Raw genomic sequence first — 15,284 nt, 5'->3', positions numbered from 1 at the left:
CCTTGACAGAGTAATTATCAGCAATCACATTACACTTTGAAAAATGCCAATATTTTATTACGTATAGAGAGAATGAATGCTTAACATTTTACTATACATATAACACACATGGTCTTGGATATATAAAAACGCATTTCTTTATATGATAAATTAAATTAATTTAATTTGTAAAGTAAAACGTTAATTAGATTAATTTAATTTATTAAAATAACGTAACAGATTAATACATAACTTTGAATGTAGAAATTTACTATTGGTTTAACATGCAATATTAGTATAAGTTATAATTTCTTTTTGCTTTAGTCAAAACACAACATAGTATAATTGTGTTACAGTAAACACAGTGAATTAAGACAATATTTCTTTTGAGTGTAATGCGTATTGTATAACAGGCAGCATTATTTTACAATTAAACCAGAAAAAGGAAAAGAACAAAATGATCAGAAATATATCTGTATATAATATAGGAATAGCATATTAATTTTCAAATGTTTCATCACGATACTTTGTTAACATTTTTGAAATATATAGACTTACACGTTATAATATCGTGGTCGTGTAAATTTTTACTGATGAAGTTTCGTGTATATTTTTGTGTAGATTTTTAAAAGGATACTAATGAAGTTTCTTTCCCATTCTTCAACCATGTATAACTCCGTAACAAGCATGTATCTAAAGTACCAATACTTTAAGAAAGAAAATAACCTTTGAAGTGGATTAATCATATTTGTTATTATTCACGAGATGCTCCAATCGAAATAATGAGGTTATGTACTAAGAGTTAAAAATAAAAAGAACGTCAAGCGAGACGATGCGTTGATAAGTTGATACCAGTTGATATATAAGATAAGTAAGTAAGTAAGTATATAGATGTGATACGTACCAACATCAAAGCGTGAAGTCTCACGAAAAATCGAATTCGATTACTCGAACAAATGATTAAATTAAAACTATGTTTAAGCCAAATGTTAACAATTCCTTGGGAATCGACAATGAAACGATGGAAACAAATTTCAATACACTATCTTTGATTGGATTATATATATAAGGAAATGTATAAAAAAGAATTTGCGAACACCATGACTACCATTAACTTACAAATGAGATTATGGGGAAGATCTTATACGTATATATATCATTTTGAAAGAAAAGATAACAATTTTAACAATAGCATCAGGATTTGTAGAAACTCTATATTACTATTTAAGAGAGATTTTTTAATATATAATCGTTAAAATTTCTCAATGTATTTTGCATTTCTTTATACTTTGCTACGGAACAAGCTTCTTCCAGTGGAAGCCATTTAAATGCTTGATGTTCGTGTGACAATCGAATTGGTTTCTCAGGATCTAATAATTCTGCTAACCAATAAATGACAATTTTCGGTTTCCCATTTGCTTCGTAATTTTGTTCTTCCTTCACGTTTTTGAAAATATTTAAATCATTAACCAATAAGCCCGCTTCTTCTTCTGTTTCACGTAGCGCGGCTTCCATGTCTGATTCACCAGGATCGACATGACCTGCATACAAAATATAGGAATCTATCACATGCATAGAAACGTAGAAACGGTACCGTTGTTTCCTATAGTTCGCAAAAAAGAGATTCGACTCTGTTAAAAGGTTAGGTGCTGAAATAACGAGTAAACGAACGAACGATTATACTACAAACCTTTCGGTGGGGTCCAATGATGCGTGCCGTAAGATACTTGCATTAGAAGATATTCGATTATTCCTTGAACACGTCGAAATACAACGAAACCGCAAGCGCGTGTCGTCATTGTGCGTTCACTTAAAAAATTGTTGCTAGTGTTTATGTTTCATTCAGCCACGGAACAGACAGGCAAGTGGCGACAAAATAGCGACAAGAAAAAGCTCTAATTTAATTATTTATGAAATTAGATTCGAATAGCTCGACGACAGATGTTATTCTATTTGAAGATTAATGTAATTAAAAGTAAAAGACTAATGTAATTAATGCATTAAAGTAAAAATCGCATGGAATTGTCTATTCGTATCTATCCATCTATCTTAACACACGAATAGATAAAGCTAGAAGAAAAACCAGAAATATCGTGCAAGTATTATCGGAGAGCATTACAGGATACGTTACGGTACTAGGATTCCATGACGATTCTGAGAAATGTTCGTGAGAAATAGATATTATTCTCTGAGAAATGAAATGTTCTGTTTTGCCTCGAGTCATATATTGTTTAACATTTCTCCTTTTACATCAGTGAACAGGAAACAAGTGTTTTACATATTTTTGTAGAAAGTCGAGGTTTTGGATATTCGTAATGAAAACGCGGATTTATAAATAAAAATAAAGAAATATATATTGACGTGTTTTTCAATTTTGTCTTGAATTTGTTTTCCATTTTGCATTTTTTAGCATTCTTGTTCGAGCGATCGTATCACAGAACATTATGGCATGTTAAAAAATTGTTTAAAAGGATAGAACATTTACCCTGTTGCGCGTGTACAATTTTGAAAGGAATTGGGAAACAATGTGTGTTACCATTTTATTATAAATGTTTCTGCTACATTTTGTTGGCTAAATACCGATCACCAGAAAACACTTAGCAAAGCTGTATGTACGTACCTATCTACAAATTGTTACGTGTATGTCGCATATGTTTGTCCGTGTGTTGTGTAGGTGTGTGTATATATGTGTGCGTGCAGGGCGAAGTGATGTCACTGGATGGATGACGAACCGAACCGAACCGTATCGAATCAAACCAAATCAAATCGAATCGAACCGGATCGGACCGGATCAGATTCGGTATTCGTTTCTCCCTCTATCGTTTTACTACTTACATAATAGAAAAATCACAAAAGCTTTTTGTTTCGCGGTGCGGCGCGATGAGGGTAAACGCGCGACACGAGCGAACCATGCGCTCGCCGTTTCGAATCGCTGCGCTGGTGTGTCATCCGTTCAGCTTTTCCATCTTACGATTTATTTGTCCACTAGTATTCCTCTTAAACTCGAGTTCTTCTTTTTAAGCATCGATCATCAATTTACATATTTATTTGACGAAGCAAGCGAATGGCGAGCGGCGAGCGAGCGAGCGAATGAACGAACGAACGAACGAACGCACGGACGAACGAACGAACGAACGATCGCACGGTCGCACGAACGCACGCACGAACGCACGAACGCACGAACGAACGCACGAACGAACGCACGAACGTACGAACGAACGCACGAACGAACGCACGAACGAACGCACGAACGAACGCACGAACGAACGCATGAACGAACGAACGCATGAACGAACGCATGAACGAACGAACGAACGAACGAACGAACGAACAAACGAGCGAACGAACGCACGAACGAACGCACAAACGCACGAACGAACGCACGAACGAACGCACGAACGAATGTGTATTTATTTCGTTACAGTGGAATACCGTTTTCGCGCCTACTTGCATCTTACAGGGATATATCATTAACGCTACCGAAGGATCTTATTTTGTAACATTAATTCATAATTGCTATGGTAAAGATACAGTTTTCTACAGTATCGTGTCTTTTTTGCACAACGACGATTGCATCTGGAATTATACACAGTGCTGTTTCATTGACACGCGTGATCATTGCGAACAGATTCTACATTCTTTTTTTTTCCCTTTTTTCGTTTACTACTTCCTTCTCTACTTCTCCATGTCTGCCATTGCTTCAAACTTCTTCTTTCTCCCTTTTTATCTGTTCCTTTTGTTTTCACGTCCATTTCTTTTCTCTTGTTTTCTTTTCTTTTTTATACGTAAAGGAATCGACAAAGGGAGAGTTTACGGATCGGTAATTCGGACAGCGATTCGACTTGTGTCGCAAGGATCTTCCGTTCGCTGTATTACATATCATTCGTCGAAAATCGTGTCCGACATAGCATAATTATTCGTATCGAGCCTCTCGATATGAATAATATTTCAAAATACGAAGCTTCATCGAAGACTAGTCGAAAGACGATTTGCTTGCAACTTATTTGGGTCATAAAAGGAAAAGATATTGATGAAGTTACACTTAAACGCTATACGCACAGTAGTTAATCGTAGATCGAAAACTGAGTTTTCGCGAATTCGTTCTACGAACGCGAGAACGACATTGTCACAGATCGTTGATAATAATACTTGGTCGTTATCGGTCGTTTCCGGCGACTCGAAAGAACCATGCACCGGAGAAACATGCGCTGAACAATGAAGAGTTTTCATCGAATCGAAAACGAAGATTTTGCTCGACGTTTGGAGGCACGTTCGTGTGGTTTTTTTTTAACGCGTGTTAGAAACGTGAAAAAATCATTCGAGTTTTGTATTTATTTAAATAAATTAGTCATTGCCTGCTGTGTAATGTAGACGATCGATCTTAGGCAAATATAAAAGGATCGCGCGATTACTCGAGTCTCGAACTTTCTCTCTTTTGTTCTCCTTGCTTTGTTTGCACTATTCTTCTTGTCTTTTCTTCTCTTTCCCTTGCCTCCTCCTCTTCCTCTTTCAGCTCCGCTATTCCTTTCTCTTTTTTTCCTTCCCTTTTTTCGCCGTTTTTTTAATTTCTTATTTGCATTCATAGTGTATGAGGCTTCATTTATTTGGTTAATTTAGTACCTTCGTATATTATATTATGTATATACACCAAGTCTCTCTAGACGCCTCTACATTTACAATAATTCCTAATTTAAGTTCATTCAACCGCGAATACATCTGCGAATAAAAGGTTAAATAGCGTAATAGTATATAGCCAATTACAATACTTAAATATAATCTTACATAGTATCCTTCGTAGAAATAACAGATCTCGTTATCGACGATGTCGTGCGCGCGTGCATATTTGCTAGGTATATCGGAATCGCTTCGGAGCAAAGTACTTACTTGCATCGTTACTCGCGCGAGATATATACGAGTGGATTCGATCAATAATAATCCTTAAGTTACGATAATTAGTAGCTCCTCTTTCTCTATCTTGTTCCGACACGTTTAACATTGTGTCGTAATATTATTGGTACATTATTGATAAAAATAAAAATAAAAATATGTATAATAACAATAATAATAATAATAATAATAATAATAATAATAATAATAATAATAGTAATAATAACGCGTTAATTAATTAATTTGGCTGATGCCTACAATGTTGCATAGTTTTTAAACTTACGATATAGATAAAAAAGTAAGGTGTTGTAAAAATATTTGAAAGGATAAATGGTTGGGCGCGGACGTGTTGATACATTCGCGTAATATTTCGAAATGGTTGAATTTCCATCAACCTTCAACGAATGACAAGTGTGTAAAGATGCTTTTGTTACGAGTAAAAGTCTACGTATTCCTTTACAGATTACTCGAATAGTTTGATCGATTATGTACAAAGAGACCGCTTGTCTTCTTAAGTGCTCTTCACATATAAAACAATTTGAAAAGTGAACGTTGCGAAAAGAAAGACTCACGACGTAGTAGATGTTCTGCACAATGCGCGCTCGATCGAACGTCTCGCTCTAGAACATTCGTTTTTCGCCGAAAAATGCGGTTCTTCATCCCCTTGTTCCCTACCTTGTTCGCAGAGAAGACAGTTTGTCAATTCTATCGATACGCGTCGTTAGGCACAGTTTACATAGAACGTAATATGTTTTTCATTAACGAGTTTCGGCCCTGACGATTTAGCGGCAAGAGAAAAGAAATTCGAGAATAAAGAAAGCTCGAGTGTAATTCTAAAACGGTAGAATGTAACCGAATATAAGATTGGCCTGAGTTACGCAAAACGGCAATTTTTCAGTTTCACCGGAAACAGTGTTGTAACATCGATAAAATAACTCTCAATATATAATACTGTAAACGCGTAGCGTTTCAAGTTCTAACGTGACAGGCCACCGCTCCTGTGTAACGTGTGCATGATCGAGCATGTCTCGAACGATCGATACGACGATGCGTACGATACCCTCGAGGTATCGAGGTTGTCAGGAACTATCCTTTGTATACCAACGAAAAGAACGTCAAAATCGTGTTACCGCGATCGTAGCGTTCGATGATAATTCGACATTTCTCTTCTCCTTTTTCCTTCTTCCTTTCGCCTCGCCTCTTTCCCATTTCCGTGGCCATTGGATTCTTTCGTTCATCGTTGTCCGATCGGCAAAACACTCCATTCTCCTCGCACTCCCAATCTTCCTGTCATCGTATCGGTCCGCGTGCAGTAACGATTTCACGAAGAACCGACTGTTTCATTTCGTTTTGGCACTCGGGAGTATTTGAATACGCGCGCGTTCAACGGTCACGGATCACAGTATCTTCGAGGCTTCCGAGTAAATAGCAGGACGACGACGTAACGCGTTGATAGATCGATGATCAGTGTGAGAGTTTGATTCGGCCGACGTTACTTTCGTTGTTCGACTGGGACAAAATTCGGGCAATTGTTCAAACGAATATTTCTCGGTTATTGGTTTCGGAACGAGGGTTAGAACCGGATCCAGAACTGGAATCAGAATCGGAATCGATATCGGTATTGGTATCGGTATGGGCGTTGATGTCGGTGTCGGTGTCAGTGTCGGTATCCATATCGGTATCGGCGTCGGCATCTGCATCGGCGTCGGTATCGGTATCGGTATCGGCGTCGGCATCGGCATCGGCATCGGCATCGGTATCGGTATCGGTATCGGCATCGGCATCGGCATCGGAATCGGCATCGGTATCGGCATCGGTATCGGTATCGGCATCGGCATCGGCATCGGCATCGGTATCGGTATCGATATCGGTGTCGGTATCAGTATCGTCGACGAGGTTAAAGTCCCAGAAGAAGGAAAACTGAAAGTCGTCGGTAACCGTGAATTTGCGTCATCGATCACGAGAGCGTTATGGGTTGGCGCGAGTGGATAGAGCGCCTGTTGTCGGCAGTCACAGCTTGAGTTCGTTCGCTATTTTGCTAGCAATGTTTTTGAAGCCGATCGATGTGCCTGAGATCCGTTTGAACCGTACACCGTTCAGAGAAAGTCGTGGCAGTTTACAGACTTCTATTTCCCACTGTACTTGGCTATCTGTAGCCGCGTCTCCATGTGCGCACAGTAGCAGGAACCTTTCGCGTTGCTCGTACTGACACTTATTGGCGTCCAACACCTAGAGAATCGATCGACACACATTAGTAAATCCTTTATGCTCGTCGTTACGATATTCGAAATTCGAGAAATATCAGAGTTTCTACGAGACAACGCGCTACAATCATCGTTGTACTCTTTCTTTTCTTTATTTCTTCTACGAGGCACACGAACAAATATATTAAAAGGATATTTTAAGGATATACGATCCATTGCAATACCTTTCGAATTTCGGACATGATTTCGTTCGGATCTCGACTACTCGTGGTTTTCATACTCCAAGTGAAACGTAGACTGCGTGGTTTAACTTGCTCGTCGTTAGTGGTTGCTCCGCTGTAACAAAAGAACGTTTTAACCCCTTGCCCTACGATTTAAATTCCGAATGCGACCAAGAAAAAGTGTTTGTCGCCTGTATGTAGCCCGAAGAACATACGTTTCATGCTCGTGTTGTTTATGATTGACCCGAAGGGCGTATCACGAGTTCAACTCGACGTTGCAGATCAAATTTTCTCGATCGAGTTACGCGTTATTCGTACGAAAATTTTCGAGCGACTGAAACGTATCGATTAATCGTCAAACATTCATCTGTCGTTACCGCTCTTTTTCTGCGTTCTCGTGTCGTATCGCATCCATGTCTCCCATTTCCCGTCTCGTCGTTCACAGAGATCTCGACAGTTGCGGAACACGTGCATTAAGATTTCGTAAGCCGTAGATCATTGAATGATTCGAAAGACGCAACGTAAAACGTGACATGCGTGCACACATGCATACATACCGACACTTCTATAGGAGAAAAAGCTAACAATTTTCCCGAGAAACGTGTCAATTATACGTAAAGACGGTCAAAGATTTCGAATTTGAAACAGCGTGTATCGCGGTTCTCTAACGTTCGATTTCTTTTCCTTGTCCTTCCGTTGCATTCCGTTTCGTTTCGTTTCGCATCGTTTGAATTATCGGCGTGCGGCGCGATTACACACAGAAACTTTCTTCCTTTTTTCTTGCTCGTCTCGCGATCGAATCGTCAGATATGGAAAAAAAAATAATCGATCCGACCTAATACATTTTAATGTAGTTAAAATAATCACACAGCTGTAAGATAAAAGAGAAAGAAAAGAAGAAAGAGTATGTGAAAAATTGAACGAGGAACGTTCTGTTCCTATGACATGTATATTGCTGTCTATCCAGCCGATCGTTCGGCTGGTTCGTATACGGTACACGGTATACAGTACGCAATTACGATTATTGCGTGGCAAGTAACGCATCTGTATCGTATACGTATGCTTCAAGTATATACATCGGTGCTTTTCTATCGATACACATGTGAAACATTGCTCTTCGAATAACGAACACATTGCTTTACAGAAAGAGGCGTCACTCTATTCTACGTCGTAATGAGACTGTATGGATTTACATAGCAGTTAAGCGTCGATAAAGAATAATCCAAGTAAAGATACAGATTCGAATGATTCGCGATAACGAACGAAATCTTGAGAAAAAAAAAAAAAAAATAAAAGAGAAAAAAAGAAGAAAGAAAGAGAAGAAGTAGTAAGCGGTGAGAAAAGAAAGATAAAAAGAAAGAACGAGACAACAGAAGAGAACAAAATGGATAAAATACGAAATTAGAATGTGTGGACCATGGTATTATGGTATGTAGCAACGTACCTCACTACTGGGTGCTTGGGAGGTACGGATGGGTCCATGGGGCTGAAATAACAAAACAAAGGTAGTTGCAAATACTAAATATGATAAATCATCAAATCAAATTCAGGCAAATTCAGTTCATACGTTTAAGCACCACCATTCTTTCTATCACCATCGCATACCTATCGCAAACATTGGCGAGTTATACCAGAGATAGTTCTAACGGTAGATAGCATTGATTAAAAGAGTCAAACGAATTTTATTACCGTTCTTTTCTAGCATTTCAGGGCAATATAAATAGAAACGAAGGTTAATCGAGTGCTTGTTACTCGTCTACGATGGTCATACATGTTGTCAATGGTACAAAAATACGTCCACGTCCATTTCCTGTCTCAAACGTTCGAGCATCTACAGTTCGAACTAAAGCTAATTGCACGCAACGCTTTTAACAAAAACAATATATCGTACAACGCACACGTAGAATAATTGAATTGCTTTTGAATAGAGGATTGAGAAATAAATTGATACAACACATGTATAAGGCAGTTTTAACATATTTATTAATATGAAATTATTACTATTATTGCTTCTTAAAATTATTTTAAATAATATTTCTATTCACTTTCTATTAGCTATTTACTGCCCTCCGTATCGTAAAGATCTAAAGTAATCGCCTTTCAGATAGATCCATGAAAATGATCGGTTCTCGGTCAAAGATCCATCGACGAAAGGGGGGGGGGGAATCAAGAAAAAAGAAAAAAAGAGAAAAGAAAAATGCCAGACGTTTAAACAGTTGGATGAGAGCTGGAGTGCAGCAAAGAGCATTTAATATCATTTACAGATGTGCTATATTGGTAAATCTTGCGTATAAAATCTTGCGTTGTTGGTGTCATTTCTCTTTTCCTTTATCCCTCCTATCTTTATACGTATTACAATATACACGACAAATTCGAGATGCTTAAATTCCATTTCCTGTATCTTTCTCCCGTGCGCGTAAACTAGCAATCTACTTGGAGATCTTGGGAATGCGTTATCAATTTTTCCTTTCCATCGCCGGAATCTAAAGAATTTTTCAATGGAACCCAACGTTTTCTTTCGATTCTATACGAACGCGCGTCGTATGACATCGAAGATTACCAAGTTAAGTAAAGTAACTATAATAAAAGAATAATAAAAGGAATTTTCGGTCGATGATTAATCGCGACGAACTGTTTTTTTGATTTGAGAAAAACGTTGGAATTAACGCGCGAAAAGATACTTTTGTATACCAGCAGGCAACCTCGTTCGATCGACGAAAACTCGTGACAAAACAAAAAGACTTACGGCAGTTTTAATCGTTAAATTCACCCAAGGCCTTCATTCATTCTTTCGCTCGTTCGCTCGATCAGGCACCCACTTTCCTCATATGATCCTTTTCTTTCTTCACTTACACCACAACGTATTACAAATCTTTATTTTACTTTCTTATTCTCTCTTTTGTAAGTAATGGTAGTTATCGTATCGTTCGGTATGTACATATTACGCATTTTCATCGGACTGTGTGAAATTTGTATCGATGCTTGAAAAACTAGTGCATAGGTTTCGTATTCGTTTCATCGTTCTCTTTTTCTCTTTTTTCTTTCCTTTTTCTCGTTTTCTTTTTCTTCTTTTTTTTTTTATAGTAAAAATACGCATGAAATGTATAACATCGAAAAGAGGAAGGCACGCAGTTTCGACAATGATCTGGTTTACGCAATATTCGAGACCATTTAGACGATCAATTACCTGACAATTATTTGACAAAGAGGACGCTCGTATTTAAATATAGGATACTGTTTGCTCCGTTCTTGTGGTTTGCTTACGTATCTCTCGTACAAGTTATAAAACAAATAGGTATTCGCAAAAATATGACATCGATCGTAGTGGAAAAACGACTTCGAAGTTTACGAATTCGTATCATCGGACGTGAAACATTGTTGCGTTAAAAAAAAGGACGTTTGAAGAATAGGTAATTTTCTGTTAAATCGCGATTACCATAAAAAATAAATTGTATATGATTTTACTAAATTAACTAACTAGCGTACTACATCAATTGCGATAAGATAATATCGCATATAAAAATATGGAACAAACCGTTCGAGTCTGGTTCGTTTTAAATCTTCGACATCTTCTCTTTCTTTTTCCCCCCTTTCTTCTCTTTTAACAAAAGTCGCGTTTCTCTTGGACGCTAGAGATAACCCATTGTTTTAAAACTTGACCTTTTCTTTATTCTTTCACTTTTGCCTCGCACTTGCTTAGTATTGAGATCAATTACGAAACAATATCGTATTGCTTTAATGCAAAAGAAATGGAAAACCTGATGTCGCTTCGCTCTTTTTCTCCTTTTTCTCTTTTCATTTTCCTCGTCCGTTTGTTATCGTAATTATTACTATTAATATTTCTTTGCTAAATAAACTGTTTAGCGGTAGGAAGAAAATGCATATCCGCGCAACGGAATAGTTTGCTGTTCGTTTACGCAACTCGAACTCGAGAATTGAGCTGCAATTCGAAATTCGAAGGTGTCTGAAGGAAATCTGAATTTCCAGGATAAATAAGTCGACGAGCAACGGATGGTTGCCGTTTCGTTACGGCGAGTATGTTAAAAAAAAAAAAAAAAAGGCATGCGGAGGAGAAAATACAATGGAATGCCTTTGATGATATACGTTACATCGTGTTTCGTAGCGATTCGGAATAGAAGTAAGAAAATGCATCGCGTGTCGATGGAATCGGATCGACCGATTCGTAACAACGGAGTGCGAAGCACGAACGTTAGATAGGATAAGAGTGTCAAATGTAAAAAGGGAATATAACGAATATAAAATAACGAATGCGAAAGCTGCTTGTTAGCCGATAAACGGGTGCAACGTGTCTGATATCGATTCTTTGAGAATTCGTCGCCGAATTCTTGTACGTTCGACGATTCATTGAATTGTTCTCGGTTCTTTTTCCATTTTCTGAGATATAATTTATTTTCATCGTTACGTTAAGAAGCTGTACAAAATACTTTACGAATGCAAATACTGAAACTACATATCATGAAATGTATGAAACTATATATGTCATATATTTACATAAATTACACGCATATGTATATTGCGACATACATGTACATTCGTATAAAAAAAAAAAAAAAAAATGCATTTTCGGTTAAAGAAAAGAATCGATATAAGAATCTTCTTATAGTCGATGATTCAGTCGAGTCTATCTTGCTTTCAGTATCGAATAGAAATGTAACAATTGCAAACTTAAACATAATTCGCGTTTATTTCCGACGTAAGGCAACAAATATTTTGGATATCGATAGAAAAAAGGAACAGACACTGATAAGTAATGGAGAAACAAAGAACGAAGAGTCGATAGAACTCGTAACGCTCGGTTATTATTGCGATAACGTGTGTTAGCTGTTCTCCCATTCTCTCGGATTTGAAAGGGAGCGATTAATAACAAGAGATCGAATAAAGCGATGGTTGAAGCGTGTTGGCGTAACGAAGTGACGAATAAAATTACGTGGTTCTACTCCGGAGAATTTTGCTCGCGAAACGATCGACGAGCGAGTTTAAAAAATTATCGATATCCAACATATTTCCTCGAATTTACGATGTATCATCGCTACGAAGTTTTAACCATTTCTCGATATATGTCTTTGATACAAAATCTAAGTAAAAATTATTATCAGACAAATGAAGACAGAAAGAAAAGAAAATAATAGGAATACGCTAATGTTAGAAGTTATAGTCGGCCGGTCGATCGGACTTTAATTACTGTGCCGGTAAAATGTCTGTATATTGCCGTTGCTTGATATTCAGCGTGCGGCTCGCTCTCATTTCGGCTCGAGGGAAACAAGGCGAGACTTCAGCCTTCACTTAGAAAACCTGTCAACGTACGAAGAATTCTCATGTACTCCATTATTGTTGTGAAATGAACCGTGTGACGTTTGTTAGTACAATTATACCACTTTTACGAGGACTAAAGGATAGGTATTCGTACGTTTTCGGTAACAAAAACAAAGCTATAGAACGTTCACGCGATGGACGACGATTGACGAACGTTGTCGCTTCATCGACAACGTCGAATTCGTCGGTAAAACAAACGTTCTGGTCAACTGATCGGACCTAAAGTAGACAAACGACAATTACTTTTCGGGAAAGGTCGCGAGGCTAACGAGGCAAAAACACGCTGACATTATTAAGCGGTACCACCTGCATGTTTTCTTCTTCGCGATTGTTAATACGACAACGATGGATTTTACCGAGTGATTTGAATCGTCAAGATTATATATTTTGTCCGTGCGACTTTGGCACTGTCCACGCGTAAAAAGTCACGCTTGCAGCGACATCGTTTCACGCGTATTTTTCTTCTTTTTTCTTTTCTTTTTTTTCTTTTTTTTTTTTATCGTAAACACGGTAACAGCGATAATGATGGTAACGGTAACGGTAACTGTAACGATAACGCTAAAAGTAATAATATCGGAAACGAAAACAAGAAGTGAAACGAAAATGGAAACGGAAATTGGCAACGATAGCGAGTAACGGTGTGCCACGTGCCACGCGCGACTTAAGATCACGGTACGCGCGAAATACTCCATCTCGTCTTTACCCTATTTCCCCTTTAGGTCTGACAATTCTTTTTCCTTCTCCTATTTTTCCAACGTAACTCTCTTTCCTTTCTTTTTCCATTCCATCTCTCTCTCTCTCTCTCTTTCTCTCTCTGTCTCTCTCTTTCTCCTGCTTTCTTCTTCTTCTTTTCGTCGCTCCTTTATCAGTTTGCCACGAGACTAAAGACAGGAAAACTGGACAGGCGGACGAACGAGCACATCGTACCGCGACTACTCGCGAGCGCTACGCGTTACGTACAAAAGTGGATTAGTCTGTTCGATCAAGTAAACCGTTGAAAAGCGTTCAAAGGATCGGGTTATTCAACAAGATCAGGAATGATCGATTCACATGAACCAGATCGACGAAAGATCGACGAAAGATCGACGAAAGATCGACGAAAGATCGATGAATTATCGACGATGAGTGGCCGACGTTCGTTACGGTTATTTTAGGACGAAGAAGGTAAAACGAAGCTGACGTACGACGCGATGAATATACGTATAAAAATAGAAAGAGATTATGTATAGATAGGTACGTCTTTAAAAGATGAGCGGCATGAAAGTGCACGTTCACTATAGCTGGCAGGCTGAATCAGGAAAGGCACGATTTTCAATGCTAAGTCTAAGGGGATAAGGCTGCGGGCTGGCAGTTGCGGCGACGACGGCTGCGACAGTGACGGTAACGATGACGACGACGGTAGTGACGATGGTGACGACAAAACAGCGACAGCAACGGATTGTTGGATCGTCGCGCGTCAGGAAGACACTTCGCGTTCCGAAGGATCGTTATAGGATGAACGCGAGAATGTCGCACTCCGTGCGCCTAACGGTAACAATATCGTAAGAACTTTTCTTTTATAATCAACGACAACGATCTGTCGACTCTGAAAAGCTTGACGATACACCACAGAATAACGGAGCGAGAGACGGAACACGTTATTTCTTTTCTTTGCTCTTCTCTTCTCTTCTCTTCTCTTCTCTTCTCTTCCCTTTTCTCCTCTTCTCTTCTTTCCTCTTCCGTTTCCTTTTTTCTTTTCTTTTCGTTTCGTACTGTCTCGTTCGTTGGTCAAACGCATTCCGACATCCGTGGATCGTTGAGCCGGTAACACGGATGCTGTTACCATTGTTTCAGGCCGATAGAACGCGACGCGCTCGGCTCGCTGGTCTTGCTGCGTTCGCGCGAATTTCTGTCGCGCGCATCGGTCGTTAAGTTTTGCGCGTCTCTACGGCCATCGTTTGACGAAGCTCGAGCGATGTCAAGATTTAATCGGTTCATGTCCTGTAGCATACAATACACCGGTAAACATTAATCCAAGTGTGAAGAATTTGAGCGATGCACCAATGGCTATTATGCTGTGTCGGCAAATCGGACAGAATTTTCGGTTTGATCGAACAGTTGTGTCTATAGTACGTATCGACGATGCGTACAGTGACCATATCGTGAAAGTAGAAAAGATGCTGACGGTGAGACGAACAAGCTGCATTGCTCTCGTTATTCTGTGGCCTTGGGTCCTCGCTTCGAACCGTTTTATCGCCTACGCTTTATCCCTCTACTCTACCTCTATTCTACGCGTACCAATATAACAACACGCATTTTCACTTTTTCCGATTATTGTAATGATTGTTGTATGCGACAAAATCAAGGTTCCATATATAAAGTATAGGTAAAGTACTAAGTCAAGGATATGCCTCGCTACAGTCGAGTCAAAAAGGGATGCACAATGAGTATGCGAGGTGGCCTGAACTCGAGCTGGCCAAGCGGTATTACTATCGTCGATGAATTCTCAGGATTTTCTTTCGTAAATAGGAACGTTCGAACATTAAGCAGACACGATAACGGTACGTTCGCTACGAAGGACACAGAACGGACGACGAATACGTTTTTCCTATAATTGTTCTTGATGCTTTTCTTCTCGGTTAACGAATTATACTCTTATATAGGAAAACGAGACAGGAAT

The 15,284-nt window shown here is 38.7% G+C and overlaps 2 protein-coding genes across 27 annotated transcripts in view; both read right to left on the bottom strand.

Annotated features, from left to right (window-relative positions):
* Positions 1-1,173: 1,173 nt before the first annotated feature.
* Apf (purine phosphoribosyltransferase family protein Apf) lies at positions 1,174-1,926 on the bottom strand. The gene is made up of 2 exons (XM_033336550.2): positions 1,670-1,926; positions 1,174-1,520 (listed from the first exon to the last, which is right to left on the bottom strand). Exons 1-2 carry the CDS (start codon positions 1,776-1,778, stop codon positions 1,204-1,206), a joined length of 426 nt encoding a protein of 141 aa, XP_033192441.1. The 5' UTR covers positions 1,779-1,926; the 3' UTR covers positions 1,174-1,203.
* Positions 1,927-2,505: 579 nt separating this feature from the next.
* Positions 2,506-15,284, bottom strand: part of LOC117155310 (serine/threonine-protein kinase MARK2) — a 53,584-nt gene continuing 40,805 nt past the window's right edge. For 20 of the 26 annotated variants that reach the window (XM_033332807.2, XM_033332725.2, XM_033332980.2 and 17 more), the window contains 3 exons: positions 8,736-8,777; positions 7,295-7,406; positions 2,506-7,095 (listed from right to left, as the gene is read on the bottom strand). In XM_033332807.2, the coding sequence (XP_033188698.1) occupies positions 6,877-7,095; positions 7,295-7,406; positions 8,736-8,777 (373 nt within the window). In that variant the 3' untranslated portion in view covers positions 2,506-6,876. The other 6 variants (XM_033331782.2, XM_033331868.2, XM_033332132.2 and 3 more) reach the window with 3 other exon arrangements.

This window comes from Bombus vancouverensis, chromosome 7 (genome assembly GCF_051014615.1).
Source record: "Bombus vancouverensis nearcticus chromosome 7, iyBomVanc1_principal, whole genome shotgun sequence".
Taxonomy (NCBI): Eukaryota; Metazoa; Arthropoda; class Insecta; order Hymenoptera; family Apidae; genus Bombus; species Bombus vancouverensis.
Note: the sequence above shows the minus strand (reverse complement) of the source record. Positions and strands in the feature narration are given on the sequence as shown.